General features: G+C 38.7%; 2 protein-coding genes across 4 annotated transcripts in view; one reads left to right on the top strand and one right to left on the bottom strand.

Annotated features, from left to right (window-relative positions):
- MCMBP (minichromosome maintenance complex binding protein) overlaps nt 1-23,165 on the bottom strand; it is a 28,777-nt gene extending 5,612 nt beyond the window's left edge. The window contains exons 1-12 of the mRNA XM_060768539.2: nt 22,950-23,165; nt 18,233-18,318; nt 15,922-16,062; nt 14,256-14,297; nt 13,320-13,421; nt 12,301-12,430; nt 9,148-9,299; nt 7,282-7,382; nt 4,829-5,004; nt 4,361-4,484; nt 2,793-2,910; nt 1,071-1,236 (exon numbers count right to left, since the gene is read on the bottom strand). Of these exons, the coding sequence (XP_060624522.2) occupies nt 1,071-1,236; nt 2,793-2,910; nt 4,361-4,484; nt 4,829-5,004; nt 7,282-7,382; nt 9,148-9,299; nt 12,301-12,430; nt 13,320-13,421; nt 14,256-14,297; nt 15,922-16,062; nt 18,233-18,318; nt 22,950-23,007 (1,396 nt within the window). The 5' untranslated portion in view covers nt 23,008-23,165. The remainder of the gene's footprint in view (nt 1-1,070; nt 1,237-2,792; nt 2,911-4,360; nt 4,485-4,828; nt 5,005-7,281; nt 7,383-9,147; nt 9,300-12,300; nt 12,431-13,319; nt 13,422-14,255; nt 14,298-15,921; nt 16,063-18,232; nt 18,319-22,949) is intronic.
- Nucleotides 23,166-23,237: 72 nt separating this feature from the next.
- The window catches only part of SEC23IP (SEC23 interacting protein), a 38,696-nt gene continuing 37,339 nt past the window's right edge, over nt 23,238-24,594 (top strand). For all 3 annotated transcript variants that reach the window (XM_060768538.2, XM_060768537.2, XM_060768536.2), the window contains exon 1: nt 23,238-23,498. In XM_060768538.2, the coding sequence (XP_060624521.2) occupies nt 23,324-23,498 (175 nt within the window). In that variant the 5' untranslated portion in view covers nt 23,238-23,323. The remainder of the gene's footprint in view (nt 23,499-24,594) is intronic.

The raw sequence follows: 24,594 nt of genomic DNA, 5'->3' as shown, positions 1-24,594 counted from the left end.
GCCAATTAAAAAAGGATATTTTAATATGTTTTAATTCCTGTATTTTAAGCATGAAGGAAACATATTAAACATCGAAAGAAAAGTGTACTACAGGAAAATCTACCGGTGTAAGCGGAGTTTTTCAGCACTTTTTCAGCCTAAAAAGTTAAGATGCCTCGGTTTATATTCAGGTCTGTTTATACTTGAGTATACACAGTACATTAACGCCCCATCTCCATTACCTTATTCATGCCTAGCATTATTTTTTAAACTTTACTTACATTTGGCCCAGCCATAGATTTTAAATGTGCACTGTACTTTGTTTAATGTGTATGCTATTTGTGTATGAGATTTATTTTAATTGCCTTGTATTGTGTCTGTTATTGCTTGTATTGATGTATTGCGGGCTCGGCCTCATGTAAGCTGCACCGAGTCCCATGGGGAGATGGTAGCGGGGTATAACTAAAGTATTATTATTATTATTATTATTATTATTATTATTATTATTACATTTATTATTTTACTCTATTATTATTGGAAGGATATGTAAGCAAATTTACATTGAAGAATATTAGAATAATGATTTAATCATTAAATTACAGTTTTATGTAAATATTCAAAAACATTTAACATACTGATAACTCAATTCATGTAATTTTATTGGTATGTATTTTTATTTTTGAAATAGCTGCTGCATTTCCCACCCTCAGCTTATACTCAAGTCAGTAAGTTTTCCCAGTTTGACATCAGATCGGCCCCCTCCCTCCTGAGCTTTCTTAGGAAACTTAAAACCTGGCTCTGGGATCAAGCGTTTGGACAACGACAACAACAACAACAACAACAACAACAACAACTTATTTGTATTCTGCCCTATGTGAAAGTAATGCAAATGAAAAACTTGTGGGTATGGCAATGAAGCTTTTTTTCAATCTCATAAGTGCTACAATATTTCTTTGCACACTAATAGTAACAACAAATAATTCAACAGTACAATGTGCACAATCATATTTTTTCTAAATGCATTGGTCTGGCTTCTTTCTAACATTTTATAACAGAACAGTACTACACAGGGTTAATACATAAATACCAACCTCTTGTGTCAAGCTGCCCTTGTTCAAGCAAAGTCTCATCTATGACTAGGGAGGTCTTGCTTGCCAGCTGTAATACTCCACTAACCAAGCGATTAGCTGTGTAGTCTTTGTGTGGGTTAAACTGCAAGCGGTTCATGTTCTCTATGGTCATTTGCAGGCGGTAGGACTGCCAAGAAAAACGCATGCTCTGAGTTGTCAGCTAGAAAGTGCCCCTAATAAACAATAAGGCTACTGTCTAAACAGCAGAGATCTCTTATGTGCAAAAAAAAGAAGCTATGATGAAAAAGAGGCCCAAATAGCTAAAAACAGCCACTGGAAGACAACCCAATTATTTTGGAGAAACAAATCTTTACTCTAAAACAGTGTTTCTCAACCTTCGTAATGACACGACCCCTTAATACAGGTCCTCATGTTGTGGTGACCCCCAACCATAATATTACTTTTGTTGCTACTTCATAACTGTCATTTTGCTACTGTTATGAATCATAATGTAAATCTCTGATATGCAGGATGTATTTTCATTCACAGGACCAAATTTGGCACAAATACCCGATACGTCCAAATTTGAATACTGGTGGGGTTGGGGGGGGGGGGTTGATTTTGTCATTTGGGATTTGTAGTTGCTGCTATTTATAGTTAACCTACAATCAAAGGGCATTCTGAACTCTACCAATGATGGTATTGAACTGAACTTAGCACACAGAACTCCCATGATTAACAAAAAAGACTTGAAGGGTTTGGTGGGCATTGACCTTGAGTTTTGGAGTTGTAGTTTCCCTACAGAGAGCACTGTGGACTCAATCAATGAGAGATCTGGACCAAACTTGGCACAAATACTCAATATGCCCAAATATGAACACTGTGGAGTTTGGGGAAAATAGACTTTACATTTGGGAGTTGTAGTTGCTGGGATTTATAGTTCACCTACAATAAAAGAGCCACACTTCCCACACAGAACCCCCAGAAAATACTATGTTTTCTGATGGTCTTTGGCGACCCCTCTGACAGACCCATGTGACCCCTCCCCCAGGGGTCCTGACCCCCAGGTTGAGAAGCACTGCTCTAAAATGTATATTACTAGTAAAGAGAAGATTAATATGAATGTATTAAAGTTTTGTGTCAGTATGGTGTAATGATTTTAGTTTTGGACTAGCACTCCGGGAAAGAAGGGATTGCATTCCCCCTCCCCTGCGCAGCAATGGTTCAGTCCGAGTTGGAAGGTGTGATTATGCGGGAGTTTGTTAGAAATATAAGAAAAGAAGAGAAAAAATGAAGGTGGGCAGTTGTGTTTGCTGTTTTTTTTTTCCATCAGTGGTGAGCGAGTTCTCTCCTTGTGTCTAGAAAATCAAATAGACTGAGAACTCACCACTGATCTCTGCCAGGACAGAGATACGAGCTTCAACTCCCAGAAACCTCCTTATTATCCAACATTTTCATATCTGATGTCCTGCCGGCTCATTTATATCAGATAAGCAAGACTCTACTGATAATACAGGAAATTTATATCTTGCCTTTCTTCTGAAATGTGACTGAGCTAACTTTCAAGCACCAGAACATAAACATAAACACTATAGGGAAGCTTATTATCTGTCTTTTACCGGTTTGCTTCCAGCATATTCCGTAAAATATCCAGTACAGTATAGGTACTGGATATAGCAATACTCATACAATTAACTAGTGCACTATAATTAAAGTCAAAAACCATATAAATGCAATTCTTACTGCAGGTACAAGCTGTTGAATAATACGGTATATATGCTCTGTGAAGACACTGTTTCTTGGACAGCCACTAAGGTTGACTGTGAATTTTCCCAGAGGAAGGACATCTCTTCTTGCATAACTAGATAAGAAAAAAAAAAAATCAGCATCCAGAGACTGTTGAGAGCCATCATTAAAAGTTACTGGCAAGTTAATGATTTTGTGTATTTGTGTACGTTATCCTCTCAAAGTCACAAGTTATCTAAAAATTAGGTCAGTTCTGAAAACTAAACTATTCTTACTTTTTGTACATTAGCAGTGGTTTCAGCTTGATGTAAAAATCGGTTAAGCATTTGTCTTGTGCATTTGTACAGGATCGCTATCTGTTTCTGTTTAATTCGTATGGTCCTGTTTTCATTTTTGAGTGCCAATTCCAAAAAAGGCGCCTTCCTGAATGAGCTTTCTTGTCCCACATCCGAACAAAATGAATAGCTTTAGGGCTGCTACTGTTACCTTGCGCCACTGCAGCTGAGGTCTCTTCATCAGAGATCCTTGGTGCAGGGCTGGCAGCTTGCAGAGACTTGCCCTCTTTGGGCCTATGTGCGTAGGCGTGCCAGGACCTTTCTGGGCCTGCAAGCTTGCCACGCAGAGGAGGGCAAGCCCCACTAGCTGGTGAGGAGCGCTCCTAACTTGGCGCTTGGCTGTATGCCCTGGCAGGTCTGCACACCCAGGCCCAATGCAAGCAGGCCTACTAGGGCCTTTCTGGGACTGCACGGTTGCCGAGCGATTGAAGGCAAGCACTCTGATGAAGTGACCTTAGTGCAATCTCTCTTCTCTCTGTAACTATGGTGCTGAAAAGCAGGCTCGGAGCCGGTACCGCTCCTGTCTGCCTTTCGTATCTAGTTTATTTTAGTTCTGGGAGGGGTCCTTTCATATCCTGCCTTTCGAATGGATGGAATGAAACAGAAACATGAATTAAACAGATGATACAGATACTGGGCCCATGACTATTAAGCATTATTTGAATCAGTTATTTCTATTCATGTAAAAGTCCTTGTGTACAATATTCTTACTAAAAGAGCCCACTGTCTTACTGTACAGAAAGGAAAACTTCCCCTCTCCCATTCCTAGGTTTTTATGCTGGATATAGAAAATTCAGATGATAAAATGTATATTTACATGTTACAAAAAGCCCTTGATGTTCCAGTTATAGTCAGCAGTTCAACACATAGCTAAGTTACTTTGAAACCAAAAGCATTTGGGTATAAAGTACACAATGTTACTGATGTTACAACATTACTTGATCTACTGTATTTTTTTGTACCCAAAGAGAATTTCATCTCTATGAGCAGTAAAACTAAAACAAATGAGAACACAGCAGCATTTTTGACCGATCCAAGTTTTTATGGCATAAACTTTTGTAGATTCAGTCATCGTTGCACTGCATTGGATTAAGTAGACTGAGTCTATGAAAGCTTATGGTACAAACTTTTCTTCAGTTACTTTCAATGGTACAACAGGATCCCTTTGTTTTTATCCGTGTACTAACATATATGACATGCAGATTTGGAAATATTGTCTTCCTTCCTTACACTGTGGAGATGAGATGCAATATAAGGTATTCCGCAGCAAGGCTGTCTCCTAAGAAGGCATGAGTGAGGAATCCAAGGAGCTCTGCTCTGATTGGTGACAGTTCAGACATAAAACTAGAAACAACTAACAAAGAAGAGAATAGGCAGGAGTCAAGACCGTTATAGCATTTGTAACAAATAGCAGTCTTTCTAATACATATAAATGTAAACCCTTGTGCCGGCAGGACTGAAGACCAACAGGTCAGAGGTTCGAATCTGGGGAGAGTGTGGATGAGCTCCCTCTATCAGCTCCAGCTCCCCAAGTGGGAACATGAGAGAAGCCTCCCACAAGGATAGTAACACATCAAAACATCCGGGCATCCCCTGAGCAATGTCCTTGCAGACGGCCAATTCTCTCACACTAGAAGCAACTTGCAGTTTCACTCCTGACATAAAAAAAATCTTCCTCTGAATATCTTAAATACTTACAGCTCTTGCTTTCCTCTTCATTAAGGCAGGCAGGCAGCAGTGGATTTATGTGTTGAAGTTTCTGGGCTAAAATCACATGGATCCTGGGAACTAGTGAAGATGGGGGGCTATGAACTCTCTGCTCTTCCAATGTGTCCATACAATCCATAGACTCCACGGGAGATGCTGAATTATCTCTAGAAAATAAAAAGGTCAGTTTAGTACATGTCCAATTTTTACAGTCATCAGTGACTGCGTATTGAGTCCAAGAGGAAGATTGAATTAAAATGTTTAAATAAATAAATAATGAAATTCAAAAGGGAGAAATCCAGTAGGTTTAAATCATGCAATGGCAAGTTATGTTTCTTAGAAGCATGTCCTGTAATTCCTAAAATCACTTTATGTGGGAGAAAACCACATGGACTATAGGAGAACATATTGTTCCCTGAATATCAGGTTACAATACTTGTAGCCAGGGTGGAACACAGTGTGCCTGAAAGGAAAGAAAACAGGCATCACGACTAGAAATTTTTCCCCAAATTATTGAGGAATAACACAGCTAGGAGTCTAAGATAGCGAAGGCACAATTATGCTGCCAAAGCAGTGGTTTCCAGCCTGTGGTCATGGACCACAAGTGGTCCCCAGAACTAAAATATGGTCTGTGGCCTCACCGTTACTACACCGTTGCAACAGGAACGACTGGTCTCATGAAACCCTCTTATAGTGCTAAGACAACGGGGTTGGCGGGAGGAGAGAGGCTGACTACCCACGAAAGGCATGACAACAAGCCTCCTGACTACTACCTCTCCTCCTTCTCCCCCCTCCCCAAGCAGAGCCATTCTATGTGGCGCATGGAAGCAGGGGCATTTTGGTGTCTTCATTTTTAGGCCTGTTTCTGGGATTATTTGGAGTTCTGATTCGGAAAATTGCATTGGATAGCCCACATCAGCTCTAGATTATTTAATATGGTTTTATGTTGGCGAGTAGATTGCAACTACTGGATGGCATATATTCTCTATCAGAAACTAGAGCTGATGTTGTCTACCCAATGCAGTTTTCTGAATCAGCATTCCAAATCACCAAACTGAATCTAAAGTTGACCAAAAACTGATTCATAATCCTTTTGGCTTGCAGAGTGGTCCCTGGTCATAAAAAGGTTGGGAACCACTGTGCTAAAGGAACACTATCTTATTGGGAAACATTTGGCATTTCCAGTAATATGGCTCACAATTAGAACAGAATAGAAAGGAAGCTGGCTCATTTTCTTGATGGTATCTTACTGAAATGAAAGACTCCAGAGTTGAAATTTTAAAACATTTTATATATTTTTAAAGTATTTGTTTTTAATTCATAATAGAACACATGAATATGAGAGGGCCAGACTTCTAATTCAGTGTTTCACAAATCACTTCACAGAACACATTCCTTTTTCCGAAGTCTATTCAACACCTTAAAATGTCACAAACAAAAAACGAATGTGTTTCACTTAAGGATTAGATATATATACAAGAATCAAACTAGATATAGCAGATTCTAATTTTAATGTGGTTCACAATTGTGCAATGTCAGAATAACATCATCAGCACTTACAAAATGCTCTTGAACTTACAGAACTTGCACTTTTCCCTCTGAAAATAACTTTGTTCATGATATCATAATACATTTTATTTGCTTGATTATACAACTATCAAAACTAAATCCTACAGGGCTTTCCCCTCTGTGTTACCATCATAGTAACAACAGCAAGCACACAGCAATATGCAAAAGTAAAACTGATCTCACCCAATGGAGAGATGCCAAATCTGCTTGAGGAACAAGGAAGTCTTTGTTTTTAGCAATTAGAACTTGCTAACTAACATCTTTGTGTTATGTTTGTAGAAAGGGAATGTGCAATTGCTCCAAATGCCCACATATCTAGTGAGCAAAAGCAGAACTCAGTTTTCTACTAATCTTTCCAGTATTGACCTTTGTCATCATGTTATTAAATAGTGCACAACAGTTTCAGAAATTAAAATAAAAGGTGAAAGACATTCTTATACAAGTCTGAGGGTGTGAAAACGTTGTTTCCAAGCAATTAAAAAAAAGCAAAAAATCCCTTTTCTCCAATAAAATGCTCCAAATTATCCATTGAGTCCCCAATCCTCATTCAGTCATTTAATTTGCATCCTGCCTTTCTCTCAAAGAATCCAAGGTATTTTACAATAAGTTAAAGTTGAAGTTATAATGCCAAAAACTTACCCCAAAGTATCTAAAACATATAGCAATACACTATTTGGGTTGGATTTTGTGTTAATTTAGGGGGGAAATCCTCTGCTGTAAGGGTTGCAGGTAAGTGAGACTGTCAAACAATGACACAGGACCTGCTGGAATGTTTGACAAACTGAAGTGCTGTTATTTCAATTAATTGTGTTAATTCAATTAATTGAATTCTGAATTTGTACTGTATAACAAATGATTGTAAATGTAAATGTTACCTTTCCTCATTGTTCACTGTGTTCATAACAGGATCAACAGACAAAATCCCATACACTTCAAGAATGTCATTCAACTTGAAACTATCCCCGTTTTCATATATCTACCAAAAAGAGAAGAATATAATTTAAGATAAAAGGTATATTATTGTAACACCATGCTTTTTTTTTTTTTGCTTTTTGCAATGAAGCATCATGAACCTTTTAGATGTGTACAGCAGTAATGATCAGGCACACTAGAAAAAAAAACACTTCCTTATTATTCTCTCCACTAAAACAAACACAAACTGTAGTCCTTTATAATCCCCACAGTAGAGCATGACAGGTGGAAGAGCACACGGTTAAGAGAGACAGTGGCAAAGATAAAACGTCTTGGCATTGCTATGACTTCATGAGCATGAATGCTTGGCTGGGACTTTCAATTTTCTCTTCCCCTTGAGCTATTCAGATGTTACATGTGCATCATGAAGATACTTTGTCAAGCCTGAAAACAGTCCCAGAACCCACTGAGGGCTCGAAGTGACAGCCAAGAATCCAAGAACTTCCGTCCCCAGATTGTGGAAGCCATTACTGGCTTTGAAAAAAAGAGGCATTTTCTGATGTTAAGAAATTCAAGAATAGTGCTATGACATATTCAAAAAGTATATCTCCATTCAGAGGAAACAAATCAGCCTTTGCTCTTTGCCCTTCCTTGCACCTTAGAATGGCCATGCGCTACTATGCTAACATAAAGTAAGAATTGCATATACAAACTCATATGATCACAGAGAAAAATGATTGAATCAGGAGTGAAGAGTAGGTGCCTATTTTGTGGCCCTTCCCTAATGCAGTGTTGTGGTAGCAGCACGTTCTTAAAAACACAAGTCAGTGGGAAAAAATGACTTTATTTCTAAAACAAAACAAAATGTTCCAATTTTAAATGAAGTACTTTCAGGAATATGGCACAAGCCCCACTATATGCAAAGTTTTAAAGCAGAAGCCTTGTTTAAAAGTGATTTTCCACACCACCACTGTAGTCCAGCAACACAGCATTAGACAGTGCGGCCCCTAGTGGACACTGCGGGTGATAATGTGGTGGCCTGATTCCAGAAAGTTGATTACACGTGGATTAAGCAAACATGATATGTAAACACAACTACAGTTCAACATAATAATTATTTATCAGCATTTTGGCTTATAATGATATAAACTGGCTCAAAACTGACTTAAGTGACAGGATATAAGGCTCAGATAAAGCATTTCCGTAGCTTTGTTAACTAACAACTTTGTAATTAAAAGATTAGATTAGTGTACAATATATACTCGAGTATAAGCCAACCCAAATATAAGCCAAAGCACCTAATTTTACCATGAAATACTGGGAAAGTGCATTGACTCAAGTATAAACCGATATACTGGTAAATTTCAAAATAAAAACAGATATCAATAAAATTACATGAATTGAGGCATCAATAGGTTAAATGTTTTTGAATATTTACACAAAACTGTAATTTAAGATAAGACTGTCCAACTCTGATTAAACCATTATTCTAACCTTTTTCAATGTAAATGTGCTTAAGAATCCTTCCAATAATAATAGAGTAAAATAATAAATGTAATACAATAATAGTGTAAAATAATGTAAATGTAATAATAATAACAACAATAAATAGAGTAAAATAATATATGTAAAATAATAATAATACCAGAGTAAAATAATAAATAACTTTGACTCGAGTATAAGCCAAGGGGGAGGGAGGGCTCATCCTTAAAAAAGAGTTGAAATCTTGGCTTATACTTGAGTATATACAGTAGTTGCCCCAATTGCAGGTTTCAATCTTCTAATAATTTATTTGCAATACCTTTGATAATAATAGTCATATATATTACCTTCACAAGGCATGCAGGGCCTTTCTCTCCTGGTAGTGGAAAATTTAAGTCTAGTGGAGGTGAGCAGTTTAAGGAGATTATCTGATTTCTCGATGAAGCTTCTGTTTCTAAACGCTTTGAATCTCCACTACCGTGGATATCAGTGACACTTCCTGCAAGATGAGAATGAAAAAGTTTCTAACATCTCCAAGATGTTGCAATGATTTTGAAATAAGTTTTAGCAATACACATAACGAGCAAGAACAGCCTTAGTATTGCAATGCAATAATCATGCAATTAACACAAAATACCTATCACATATATCCAACTATATGCTGACCCTATGGATAAGCCAAGGGCAGGTTCAGGACTTGAAATTATGGAATTTGGAATGACATGTGGATAACTTGAGAGCAAAACATAGGGTCATGTAACAAAGGATGTAAGGAATGAAGCAAAGGAAAAGGATGCAAAAAAAAAAATTCTGGCAGATGTGTATACTCTAAAGCAGGGGTCCTCAAACTAAACCCCAGGGACCAGATACGGTCCTCCAAGGTCATTTATCCGGCCCTCACTCAGGGTCAACCTAAGTCTGAAATGACTTGAAAGCACACACCACCAACAACAATCCTATCTCATCAGCCAAAAGCAAGCCCACACTTCCCATTGAAATCCTAATAAGTTTATATTTGTTAAAATGATTTATTTTAATTATTGTATTGTTTTAAAGTGTTTTTTGCACTACAAATAAGATATGCGCAGTGTGCATAGGAATTCATTCATGTTTTTTTTCAAATTATAATCCGGCCCTCCAACAGTTTCAGGGACTGTGACCTGGCCCTCTGTTTAAAATGTTTGAGGACCCCTGCTCTAAAGTTTAGGTGGATGAGGAGGGAACTAAATCACAGCTGTGTGATGTCAGGAAGGCTTGCTTTGGACTGCTTGCAAACACGTGTTTTTGCAAAACAAACTTGGAGGTAGGGAACACATTAAGACCAGCTCAGGGGAAAAGGAAGGAGAAAGTCATGGCTGACAAAAAGGCCCTGGAAAAGTGGGGCACTATGTGCACATGGAAGGCAATAATTCTGCTTCCCTGAAGCAAGGGGATCAAAAGGGACTGTCTAAAAAGACTAGAGGTGAGCTCTAGGGAATTTTTGGAAGTGTTGGCTTTCTCCATACTGGGTGGAGGAAGCCGACAATCCAAACCTATGAAAAAAGCACTAATATTCAAGGTTAGTTTCTTTTCTTAAAATCTCTCAAATTATAGTTAAATCCATATGATACTTAAGAAAAATCATTCCCAATAAGTATTCCAATTTCGTTCAATGGCTTGGATATAAGGATGCATTTGCAGTAGGTAAATTTCCAGCTCTTCCTCCATTCCTCACTCCCCAAGTCTCTCTTGAGTATTAGGGAATTCCATTAAGGGACTAGTCTGGAGCACACGAATTATGTGATTCTTCCATCACTTCCTGCACTGCAGGCTAACCCACTGGAGGGTCCCCACAAGAGAGGATTTTGAAAGTCTGCTTGCAGAGAATACATAATGTGAATGCTGACTGTGTTGTCGAATGCTGACTCTTTCTGCTCTGTTTTTCTGGATCCAAGTCTAACAGTACAATCAGAATTAAATACACCATATTTCTTAAATTTTAAGACACACTTTCCCCCTCATATCTAAAAATGGGATGCATTTTAGATTCTGAATGCTTTTCTAATATAAAGTTTTTTTTCTGTTGGTGGAACTAAAATTAGTGTGTGTCTTACAACCAATCTGAAAATCGAAAAAATATTTGCAAACCGATTCTTTATCTAGTGAATAAAACATCAGATAAGCAATTTTCGCTTCACAGTTCACAACAGATTAGACATTGCACATGTATAACATGGCTGGGACCCATCTAATTCAGTATTTCCTTTTCAACAATGTCTGGTCAAATGCCTACAAGAAAACCATGAGCATATTCTAAGCGTGATAGCCATACTTCATTATATGTCTGCAATACCCAGTGCTTAGCGATATCCTCCCTGCATTTAACTTTAATGGTTAATTAAAAAATCCACCTCCCATGGATTTGTGTAATTTAATTTAATCTCCTTCTAACATTCAGAACCTTTCTGCTTTGGCACAGAATCTGATGATACTTTACCAAAAACCAGAAAAATGGTGCTTGAGAATAATATCATTGCCCACTTATAAATGCAACCTGGCAGATGCTACCAAATACTGATGGACGAATGTGGTCACTGCTGCTATAGTACAAGACCTTCAGACTAATAACATACTCAAACAACAGAGGCCACAGTCCTTATGTGGCACAGAATCTTTGTACTGGTTCCACTGTAGTAATTGCAAAAATCAAGGCAGGGGAGATTACACAGAGATAATCGTTCTAAAAATAGAAGCTACTCTTCCCTATCAGCTACTTTGTTAAATATACTAAAACGACGTAACTCCTCATGGCCAAGCCACCCCCAACCTGATGGAACCATAATTCACCATAAAGCTGATGCCTGGTAAGGTAGGTAGGTTGGATGTTTGTAGGAGGTTCAACTGTGGCAATAGTAACACAACTGTGAATACAGAAACAGTTACTTAGATTTACTCAAAGGAAAGCAACATTCAAAACTGCTGTGTAGCTATGTTTATGACATTATTGCCCCAATTGTAAACCCCTTTGAAAAGTTACTTTAAGAGGCACCACTTCCATGCGGCGAAGAAAGTCAATTCTGCTGGTGATCAAAGAATGGATGTATTTTGTTTCTGTCAGATATGGAAAGGTAGGACCAGCAGTATAAGCCGTTTTTCAGCACATTGTTTAGGCCGAAAAAGCCCCCCAGCCTATATTCAGGTTGGCTTATACCTGAGCATATATGGTAATTTTATTGGTATCTATTTTATTTTTGAAATTTGCAGCACCCATCCTCAGCTTATACTAGAGTCAATAAGTTTCCCCAGTTTTTGTGGTAAAATTAGGTGCCTTGGCTTATATTAGGACCAGCTTATACTTGAGTATATATGGTACTTAAGTATACTTGACTAAGTAGTAGATAGAGAATACTGAAGAGACTTTTCTACATCCTCAAAGCATACTACCTCCGAATAAATTATAGATATACCATAATTTAATAATGGAAAGTATTTTTTGAAAGAAAAAAAGCATTAGTTGATACCCAGATGTTGTTCTCTCTGTTTAGATGGGTGCAACTCCATATCTTCATCTTCCTCATAACTTCTCTTGTGGCGACTTGGTGTGTAAGACGTTGAAGGACAAACTCGAGCTTGGCTTGCACTGGTATAGGCGTAAAATTTATGTTGAGGGTAACAATGACATTCCTTATTTGATAATTCACATTATGTTCTGCTATTTTGATTGCATTTAATTTTTAAGTGACAGATTGAATAACACTCTCTTTTCAGGAGGTGTGTGTCAAGAATGTCAGATATGGAAAGAGTTCTTTATCACACATTCTTTGCACAAGGGCAGAACACAGTTAAGAGTACATAGAGTTGTATCAAAGGATAAATCATGTTTTTTTTTCTTTTGAGTAGTTTTGTAGAAAAGAGGACTCAACCAAAGAAAAGGAGCAGGCAGATCAAAATATACCCCAAAGAAGTGAATGAGAAAAAAACACGAGTTATCTTCCAAGATCAGAAATTCTCCAACCTTGAATTAATGTGTGTAATCCACACTCCGGATCCAAAAGTCACTAGAAACCTTCATAACAGTTCCTAAATTGCCTCACAACATCAGCTGGGTTAGAAATGTCTACCTGAGAATTTAACCACAATGGTAATATTCATTCCACAAAAGGATAATTGCTAATTATGTCAATGAGCATGTTTTATGACATTATGCTATTTAAAATTGCTTTCTCCCCCAGGAACATTAATCTGCCCTTAAAATAAATGTTATACAATTCATTGAAGAAACAGTTACTGCTCTGGGAAACCTACCAGAGGGAACCCTGGTTTTTAGAAGATTTAATTAAGGCTGCATTTAAAAACTGAAGATTTAATTAAATTAAAAAGCCCACACAAAGTATACAAAACCACTGCGGAGAGGTACCTAGGGAGAAGATTCCAGAACTAAGGAAAAATAATCTTTCAAATGCCTGAGAATGTGTATTGCTGTAATCTCTTTTAAAAAGCATACTGATATATAACATAGACAAAATGGTAAAAAGGATATTTCTTTCACCCATGCTGATTCTCCAGGCACTGGAACACAATAAAAAGTCTGTCTGTCTGCAGTGACTATTCGTTTGGGATTTAAGTCTATTTCTTGTTGAGCCTAGAATAGAGAAAAGAATAATACATAGTATTAGACAACTCAAAAATGTCTGTAAGTGCTAATCAAAAAGTAAAAAATTTATTATGTTCCTTTAATAAGGAAGACTCGTCTATAGAATTCCCTCCCCAATGAAATCAGGTCAGCTCCCTCCCCTCCTGTCTTTCAGGAAGAAGCTTAAGATGTGGCTGTGGGACCAAATATTCAACCAGTAAGGTAAAAGTTCCCCCTGAGATTAAGTCTAGTCATGTCCGACACTAGGAGGTGGTGCTCATCTAAGCCGAAGAGCTGGCATTGTCCATAGACGTATCCAAAGTCATGTGACCAGTATGACTGCATGGAGCGCCATTATCTTCCCCACAGTGAGTAGAGGACACTGTGAGTGGGCTACAGGGGAAAAATTCTGCTCTTCCCAATAACCCACTAGCAGTGAGTTGTTTGGCATTGCAAGACAACACATCTTTCGTTTTATTATACCAATGAATGGATTTCTAATTATAGTTTCTTTAAGGAACAATGCAGGTGATGCATGAGAAGGCACACACAAGTGATGAATTTGTTACAGGACATATCTCTTTAAAACAGTGGTTCTCAACCTGTGGGTCCCCAAATGTTTTGGCATTTGACTCCCAGAAATCCTAACAGCTGGTAAACTGGCTGGGATTTCTGGGAGTTGTAGGCCAAAACACCTAGGGACCCACAGGTTGAGAACCACTGCTTTAAAGGTTTAACTAAAATGTCAACAAGTATCTATATTCTGAAAATCTGCTGTACATTGACCAATGCAAAAATATGAAAACAAATGCCATAATATTCTTATCTAGTGTTTGTACTTACTGAACATTCTGCTATATCTCTGTATTTTCCAAAATGAGAAACCTGATAAAGAAAAAGAAAATGATAGATTACGGATATATCCTGTTCACACCAATATCTACATATAGCAGAATGGCCTCTGGTCTAGCATTTGTGTTTCTGCTGTGATACATGTCTCAAAATCTAAATTAAATTTGTCAAAGATTTAAGAGTTCTCTTCTGTCTGTCCCTCACAGCAATTCAATGTGCAAGAAATGTTGTCTGTGCTTCCTTAAAAAAAAAAACCCCAACCATCAGTGACTAAAAGAATGCTGGGAATGTCAATTATGGGTATTATCACACAGCTCAGCAATTATTGTTTGTATCCATGCTGAACTGAAAGGTCCATGAGATATCAAGAGGCTATACTAGAAACCTTACAAATGTGTTTGTCAGGATAACTTAGGAGACAATATTCTGTAACTCAAGAAGCACAGATGAGCCTTCTGTCATAACATACAATGCAGTTCATCGAAAAATGACATTATGGATTGCACATCCAAGCTCTTGGCATGTCCAGTTATTAGGAGACCTGAAGACGGTCTTCCAAGCCTCAGTAGGAAGAAATATATGCCATTACATCATTAACTGTGCTAAAATCATGTGAAAATAAATACCAACAAATAAATATTAATGTTCTGCTCAAATAGAACCAAGTTTGATTTTTTTATGTTGTCATTGGAGATGGCAACTTATAAATGAATAGCATTGTTTTTTTAGAACACAATTCAAACAGACAGGAATCCAAGCAATGAATGGGTCCATTTTCCTTAATAGTATTGAGAAAGCATGAATATCCATTCTAATTGCCCTGAGTAGGTGAAGGACCAACTCTCTACTATCCCACTAATTTAAGTGAGGCCCCATCCACTCTGCCATATAATGTAGTTAAACTGCAGTTAAACTCCAGTATCTGGCAGAGTAGATGGGGCCTAAGACAACATACATTAAAGCTGTATTTCTTAGGACAATTCAGATCAAACCAGACCTGAACTTCATTAGTTCCAGCTTACAAAAGAGGAAGCAAGTGCTTCATTTACAAAGTTTACTCTAGGGATCTATAACAATATACAGATCAGTGAAACTTAAACTACTTCCCTTTCCCAATTCTTCAGTCACTCCTTAAAATATAACTCTTTCCCTCTGTGCTTTCTTTTCCTGTACTAACTTTACATACTTTCTTCCAAGAGCATGATGGTTCTATATTGCATCTTGTTTTGGACTGGCTGTTTGCCATCTCAATTCCCAGTGCTTTGTTTTAAAAGGGCAGAGTATGGATATTATCTTTGTTTTATGGAAGGCACTACTTTGACCTCTCTCATGTGCTATGTTCTTGCAAAAGTGGATTTGGGGGGTTGAACTTTTCCTCCCCTGGTATACATGCAAGAGGATTTGGGAGTAAAAGGAGAATGACTTTTTTTTTTATTTCTCCTAGAGCTTCTGCAAAAGCAGAGTCACAGGCTGCTTTCATAAAAGCCTTGTGCAAAATGTAGCAACAAGCAAAGATCTGGGAGAGGGTGTGGATGGTGCCACCCAGAAATAGTATTTAGTTAGCGTGGGCATCTGTAGAATAAGGACACTATGAACAAAGGCGTGCGTAGACAAGTATGAAAGAGACACAGGACTGCAATCAAGAAAGTCCACTTACACGTGATTTAGTATGTATGTCAACTGTTTCATAAACATTCATATAAAATTCAGGATCAAACATATCTTGAACCATACAGCGAAATTTTACTAAACTATTGGGCTTCAGATAATGGAGAGGGACATCATTCAATGAAGGCACCTATATATAAAAAAAGAAAATATTAAATGGATCGTTTGAATTAATCAGAATTTCACTTACTACCTTTCAATCAGTAATGTATACAATATTCAAAATAATCAATTGAGATACACACATAGAGCTGGGATAACTAATGTATACTCTTCTGAATCCAGACTTAATGAGACCATATGCACACTGAATTATACTACTAGTCTAGTCTATCTAAATTTGATTATAAATCTCAATTAACATAAATCTAATGACTCAATGGGGATTAGGTAAATCAACTCTTACATAATTCCTACAGATGCAAAGGATTCAATTTAGTTAGGACTAGCAACTGGATTGAAGCCAAAATCTGGAATCAACCTATACTTAAATAAACCAGCTCTATCCTTTCTGTTCATTCATTTAGCTAAAATGGAATTATGTAAGAGTGAAAATATTGTTACTAGACAATACTAATTTTCCCCCAAATTGTTTGTGGTAAAGAAATTGTTTGCTGCTAGGTGTGGGACACTGACATGTTGGGGGACATGAGCCAAGTCACATGTTCTACAGTAATTTAGCTCTTCATTCTAATATGTAAAAAGTATATGTTTGGCTTTAAAAGGAACACAGTTTGAATCATCACACTGTATTAATATAGTAAACATACTCAATTCTCTAATTGAATTTATGTTCTCTATTATAAGACTTAATTGTCCATTACTCAAACGATATCCCAGACTCCTAGAACAAGTGAAGCCCTACTTGTACTGATATTTACAAGTAAGACTTCACAAGAATTAATAGGTACTTACTAAATAACTTGACTATTACAATGTTTTATGATAGCTAAGGTGAAATCAATTTACATTCAAACAACTCACAGACATTGAAAGTAAGAGCTGTCTGGGGCTGAAGTTATCGCTCTGTGTCATATTGCTATATTTTCATGACTTTTACTACCTACACCATGCTTTATCCTAAACATATGATAGCATACCTTAAGGATGTTAAGGATAGAGGCAACAAGATATACATATGGGATATTTAACACAATATATAACTGCACTGGGGCAGGGGGCATTTTTTCCTGGCTCTTTCTCACATCTTGATTGATCAAATGTAATGTCAAGTCAGGAGAAAATGATGCTAGAACATAGCCATATAGACTGGAAACCATACAAAACCCCAATGATTCCAGCCATGAAAGTCTTCAACAATACAGTGTCAAGTCACCTTCACTCCTAAGCTCAAAAATGACAGATTCTGTCCATTTTTATAGGGTTTTTGTAGGTATTTGGTAATGGCAGGCCAATGTAACTTTCCTTATCCCTTGTATAGAACATTGTGTTTGCTACTCACTAACAGCAGAGCTCAAATGCTTCATCTATGATCTGACTTAGTACACATCTGCATGTATGCAGCTACCCTCTTGCCTTACTGCAAATAATATCAAAAGACTTGTCATAAAGAATGGAAAAAAAATACTCATCTTAATGCAATTTTGCCATTTTTACTCAAGTTCCCAAAAGCTCAACTAGTACTAATACAAAACTTTGTTGAACACCATGTCTAATCCCACTAGCATTATCACTTCTGTATTTCTCTGTTTATCGTCTAAGCCACTTGATCTCACAGTCCTTGAGGTCTCATTCAACTTATTTCAGTGTCTGTCAAGTTAATAAAACTGTTTCAGTTCCACCTTCTCCTAACATTTTTTTCCTCAAAATCTTTTATCATCTTTTATCTTGGGAATAGTACATCCATTTCACTACTTTTTCAGACCACTCAACTTATGAAATGAAATCTACTCATTTCTGGGAAAGTCAGTCAAGGGATGAATACCTGTGACTCCTGGCTGGAGGTTAGTTACTCTGAACTAACATCCAGCACTTTATCAAGAGTTGGGAGAAGACTATGCCCCTTGCTTCAAAGATTACTGCATTCCCAAATTTGCTTATAGAAGAAAAACATGGAACTTGCTCAGACAAAAGAGACATCCACTTTTATATCCTCCTCTTGCTAGCAACCTTCAGATCTTGACCTTTCCCATCGCCGAGAGGTGTGTGCATGTGTACAAATAGATGCCCTCCATCAAGTGAATCTGTGGACCCTCATGATTGTGCACACTGAGCTGCAGGACGATCTCCAAAACAAAAGGACAGCACCACAAGATGTATATAAGCAAGTGCAGTCTTACCCAGTTAGTGGCATTATTTTCTTTTAGCTTCTCTCTGAAGTATTCAATTACTTTTTTTTCCCATTCTGGGTTTGGACTATTTTGAGCTAAAATAAAACATATAAAATGAACTGAAATACAGCAGCATGATCTAAAACAAAGAGAACTGGCATATTTACTCATCTAATACAAAACAAAACAGAAGTAAAAATTATCATTCACGAGGTTACTTTATTACAGGACTTGAGTGCACGGGTTCTTTGTTTGATAGAATCTCATGTCTGCAAAATTAGCCACTACTGTGACAACTTTTTGAGTTGGTAGGCATGTAGATAGGGGGCATATGGCAAAATACAATTTGATGAATACTGTGCCAAATGAAGAATTGTTTGCTCGTCAGTAACTATCTCTCTCATTAAAAAAAAAACAAAAACCCTGCCAAGCCATGGATTTTAGACTAAATTCCCTATTCTCTGTTATGTTCTTTAATTGTTTCACTGGTAGTAGCATTTTCTGGTCAACCACCTGTAGTTCTGACAGCTTTCCTTTTTTGTAGGTAACAATCAGTTTCCTCTTAAAGCTTTTACAAACAGAAACATTACTTTTGTTTTCAAACCATCAGTGGGCTACAATAAAATGCAGGTAACAGTGGGAACCAGAAACATATTTATCTGTCCTAATTATATTAGTATAAGTAGGAAACATGAACTAGCTTGGAAAATGTGGTAGCTAAAGAAACCAGGAGAATGTAACCAAGAGCTTTTCACGCTGGCATAGAGAAGTAGAACAACTTTAATTTCTAACTGAAAAAAGTACTGAAAATGTTAATGTGAAACTGTGCTTGGCACAAGCACTATGAACACACATTTTATATGTTAAAAGTTTGCATTTTTATTGTATCACAAAAGTATTAATTCAAAATGCAATTGATTTTATATTACATTTAGTACCCCTCCCCCTGACACACTGAAAACCAAAGTGGCTGAAATAATTTTAAAGCAAGGAAAAAACAAATTGAAATAAAAAAATCAGTTATATTAAGTGACTACGCAAAACAGTATGTTTAAAATATATGTATTCCAAGTAAAGTACTGATTTCTTAGAAGTGAATCAAGATTCAATTGCAAGCTTGAGACAGGAAACTGTTAGATGAACAATTGTAACAATTGTCACGTAAAGCGCCACGTACACAAACTTAAATTGGATTTTCCATGCAAAACAATGAAGCTGAGATTAAAAGATGTCTCTTAATGACAAACCTGAGCTTACCCTCTTGTCCACAAATGCCCATGAATTCAGTGGAAAATCCGATAGAACTATGCAGCTGGTTCACAATTGTGCAGAGCTCAAATAGGATTACAGCTGCACACAAGTAACAGGCTCTTTTCGAACATCATGTGGAGGTGCATTCAATTTTTTTTTGTTTCCCTCCATGTGCTCAGTGTCCACACTATTTTTAAAAAGTCTCAAAGTTTATAAACACGACCCAGTGCATCATTACATTATCACTATTGCACCACCTAACATCCGTTGGAAAGTAGCAGCCAGTAATGAAAGGACTAAGACATTGACATCTCCAGCCCATCCTCTGTTCAGGTATCAGCCAGCACACCGACGTCTTAAATCAAGAAATAGCGTCCTAGGATCTACAGAGATACTTGCAGAAACAACTAAGAAAGGGAGAGTCCAAAAGTGGCAGGCTAAAACCCAGAACTTCAATCAGTGGCTGATACTGGATGAGAAACTCTGTCCTGGGCACACAGTATACTAGGTGACTTGGAAGGTGCTGAACAGACTGCACTATGAGATGCAGAGCCAATCTTAAGAAATGGGGCTACAAAGTAGAGTCCATGACACACAAGTGTGGAGAAGAGCAAACCACAGACCACCTACTACAATGTAGCCTGAACCCTAACACATGCACAATGGAAGACCTTCTCATAATGACACCAGAGGCACTCCAAGTGGCCAGCTTTTGGTCAAAGGAAAATTAGTATAACGCCAAGTTTTTAACTTTGTGGCTTTTTTATACATTAAAAGTGTATTCTTAATTTGCTTCCGACATGATGAAAAAACCGAAACAAACTACAGTACACTATTACTGCATTTGTGGTCACACAATGAATATTTAGAGGAGTAGTTCTCAACTTGTGGATCCCCAGATGTTTTGGCCTTCAACTCCCAGAAATCCCAACAGCTGGTAAACAGGCTGGGATTTCTGGGAGTTGTAGGCTAAAACACCTGGGGACCTACAGGTTGAGAACCACTGATTTATATCAATCTTACTCAACATGCTCCCCCAATACACTCATGACAACTCCATTATGGATGAAGATGATGGTATTTATAATTTAACACAACTATATGAAGGATATAATGTTGAGAAAAACTGATAATCCATCAACTGCATAGCACAGATATTTATATTTCTTGGCATCATTAATAACCTATGGTTATTAATAAAGTGATGGGATGTGGGTGTCCTATTTATCCTGTCTAAATGAGACCACTTGAAGAAATACTTCTAGTTCAGCAAACTGACTAGTCCACTAATGTTGTCTACCAAATGACTACTTTGTTCTGAAAATTTTAGGCACTTTGATTTCAAACAGATTTCAGTGCTGCTACATTTAAGAAACATGTTGAAGGATTTTTTCAAAGAACTGTGTTAATAAGTATAGAATTTGTTGAGCAAAAGATTTAGGAACCCAGAGATCAAAGGATTATATTTCTGGATAGTGAAAGGTCTACTAAACTGCAGGGTAGCATAAAATATATTAATATGTGTTGCAGCAACTAACTATGATGCGTACTTGTTGAATCCCTTTTCTTAAGAATTTAAATTGATCCACTTTGTGAGATACAAATACCCCACTTAGATTAGTACCGGATATTCCAAGGAAAGAAAACAAATAAAACATGACACTGCCTGATTAGTACCTAGCTTTGACACGCACCAGCCTCAGGGCCAATCACCTTATTTTGACCTCTTCAAGCATGCCTGTTTAGTGATTACACTCTCAAAAGAGGGGCAGACAGTACTTAAGTCTGCCTGGAAGCCTCAGCACATGACTTAAAAGCCATCTCCTTTGTTTTAGATCTCGTTTGCTGTGACATGCTGTGGTTTTGTGTCAGATAATAATAATAATAATTTTATTCCCACGTTTTGTCATGGCTTGAGGTCAGTTTCCAAACAATTAAAATATATAAGCATAGCAAAAACACTACAAATGCACACACTAAAATGCACCTACACAAAAGTTACACATGAAATCGAATCTCTACAAAATACATACTAAAACATACAAAACAGAGATCAAGCAAAGGATACTTAAAAGTCATGTTTAAAGACTGAGTAGGCCTGCCAGAAGAGATAAGTCTTCACTCATGTCTTAAACGACTGGCAGGTCGTCCCACAGACTTGGGGTGGCTGATGAAAAGGTCCTCTGGGTAGTGGCTGCCAGTTGGGTTCTGGCTGGTTGGAGCAGACACCCCCCAGAAGACCAGAGTGTGTGGGGCGGATTGAATGGGAGAAGGCAATCCTTTGGGTAAACTGGACCCAAACCATGTAGGGCTTGAAAAGTCAAAACCAAAACCTTGCACTTTGCTTGGAAACTAATTGGCAGCCAGTGGAGTGACTTTAGGATGGGTGTGATATGCTCACTCCTAGATGTTCCTGTAACCAATCTGGCTGCTGTATTTTGAATCAGCTGGAATTTCCGAACTTGGTACAAGGATAGCTCAATGTAAAGCACGTTGAGGTTACTATGCTACTCTGCTGCTGAGTATGCATGCCCAGTGTGGAACACATCTCACTATGCTAAAACAGTAGATGTGGCTCTTAATGAGACATGCCGCATTATCATGGGGTGTCTACGCCCTACACCACTGGAGAAATTACACTGTTTAGCAGGTATTGCACCACCTGACATCTGCTGGGAAGTAGCAACCAATAGTGAAAGGACCAAGGCAGTGACATCTCCAGCTCATCCCCTGTTTAGATATCAGCCAGCACATCAACGACTTAAATCAAGAAATAGTTTTCTAAGATCTACAGAGACACTCACTGGAACACTTCAGCAAGCGAGAGTCCAAAAGTGGCAGGCTCAAACCCAGAACCTCAACCAATGGCTGATACCAAATAAAAGCACACAGAAAACTGGGCGACTTGGAAGGTGTTGAACAGACTGCGCTCTGGCACCACGAGTTGCAGAGCCAACCTTAAGAAATGGGGCCGCAAAGTGGAATCCACGACATGCGAGTGTGGAGAAGAGCAAACCACTGACCACCTGCTGCTATGCAACCTGAGCCCTGCTACATACACAATGGAGGACCTTCTTATAGTAACACCGGAGTGGCCAGGTACAGGTCAAAGGCCATTTAATCAACTACCAAGGTTGCAAACTTTGTGTTCTGTTTGTTTGTTAAAAAATGCAATGCAACTGTTTGGTCTGTTCCTGACACGATAAATAAATATATCTGGCAGTGTGGACACGTATAATCCAGTTTAAAGCAGAACACCCCCCAGATTATCAAGACAGATAACCCACAATGAGGCCCCCTCCACACATTGAACTGGATTACCTGAGTCCACACTGCCATCTAATCCAGTTCAATGTGTGGAAGGGGCCTCAGTCTTGTCTTTCAGCTTTTTGTTGCTGTTTCCCTCCCCGTGGGCCTGAAGTCACAGCCTCTTCTCTCTTCCTCCCTCTGCTCCCTTCCCTTCCTTCTTCCTCACCGAAGACGCCCTGCACGATGCTGAGGGGGCAGTTCAGCCAGTCCGCCACACACGGCATTTCCCCGCTTCTGGGAAGTCTTCAGGCCGGGGACAAGAAGCGGAAACGGAGGCACGAATGGCTCCAAACACGGAGGAAGCAAACAAGCCGAGTGTCTGCTCCCTTCCTCCTCCTCCTTCTCAGGGCTGAGGCGATGGCAGCGTAAGCCACGCCTCTTCCTCTCTGCTCAGCGCGGGCTCAGGTTGGCGCGAGAGGAAAGCGGAAGTCGGTCGCGGCGCCATCTTGGATTCGGGCGGAAGAGGCCGGCCGGAAGCGCTGAGGGACAGAAAGAGACAGAAAGCGAAGGCTGAGACGTGGACTGTGGAGAGAGTGAGACATGGCTGCCCCGAAAGCCTCCGTGGCCGCGGGAGGCCTCTCCTCCGGCGCGAATAGCGGCACCAACTTGCTCTTCTCTTCGTCAGCGACTGAGTTCAACTTCACCGTCCCCTTCATCCCGGTCAGCCAGGCCCCAGCGCCGCCCCCGCCGCCTCCTCCTGGCCTCCTGCCCTCAGGTGAGCCCAGACCCAAGAAGGAGAAGGCGGCCTTGGAGCGGAAAGCATCGCGCCTCCGGGGATGCTTGTTATGTTAGACCTCTTCCACACAGCGGAATAAATCCCCAAATTATCTGCTTTGAACTGGGATATGTGGCAGTGTGGACTCAGATAACCCAGTTCAAAGAAGATCTTGTGGGATTTTCTGCCTTGATATTCTGGGTTATATGGCTGTATGGAAGGACCCTGTGAATGTCAATCTATATCAGTGGTTCTCAACCTGGAGGGGTCACGAGGGAGTGTCAGAGGGGTCACTAAAGACCACCAGAAAACACAGTATTTTCTGTTGGTAATGGGGGTTCTATGTGGGAAATTTGGCCCAATTCTGTCGTTGGTGGGGTTCAGAATGCTCTTTCATTGTAGGTGAGCTACAAATCCCAGCAACTACAACTCCCAAAATGTCAAGGACTATTTCCCCCAAACTACAACAGTGTTCACATTTGGGCATATTGAGTATTTGTGCCAAGTTTGATCCAGATCCATCATCGTTTGAGTCCACGGTGCTCTGGATGTAGGCGAACTACATCCCCAAAACTCAAAGTCAATGCCCACCAAACCCTTCCAGTATTTTCTGTTGGCCATGGGAGTTCAGTGTACCAAGTTTGGTTCAGTTCTATCGTGCAGAATGCTCGTTGATTGCAGGTGAATTACAAATCCCAGCAACCACAACTCCCAAATGACAAAATCAAGCCCCCCCCCCCAAACCCACCAGTATTCAAATATGGGCGTATCAAGTATTTGTGCCAAATTTGGTCCAGTGAATGAAAATACATCCTGCATATCAGATATTTACATTAGGCTTGGTAACAGTAGTAAAATGACAGTTATGAAGTAAGAAGGAAAATAATTTTATGGTTGGGAGTCATCACAACATGAGGAATTGTATTAAGGGGTCACAGCATGAGGAAGGTTGAGAACCCCTGATCTATGTAAATACAAATGTGATGTTAGTTTGTGGGATTAACAGAACTCAAAAACCACTGGACGAATTGACACCAAATTTGGACACAAGACACTTAACAACCCAATGTATGTCCTTCACTCAAAAAAAATTGAT

Source organism: Anolis sagrei, chromosome 3 (assembly GCF_037176765.1).
Source record: "Anolis sagrei isolate rAnoSag1 chromosome 3, rAnoSag1.mat, whole genome shotgun sequence".
Lineage (NCBI taxonomy): Eukaryota > Metazoa > Chordata > Lepidosauria > Squamata > Dactyloidae > Anolis > Anolis sagrei.
Note: the sequence above shows the minus strand (reverse complement) of the source record. Positions and strands in the feature narration are given on the sequence as shown.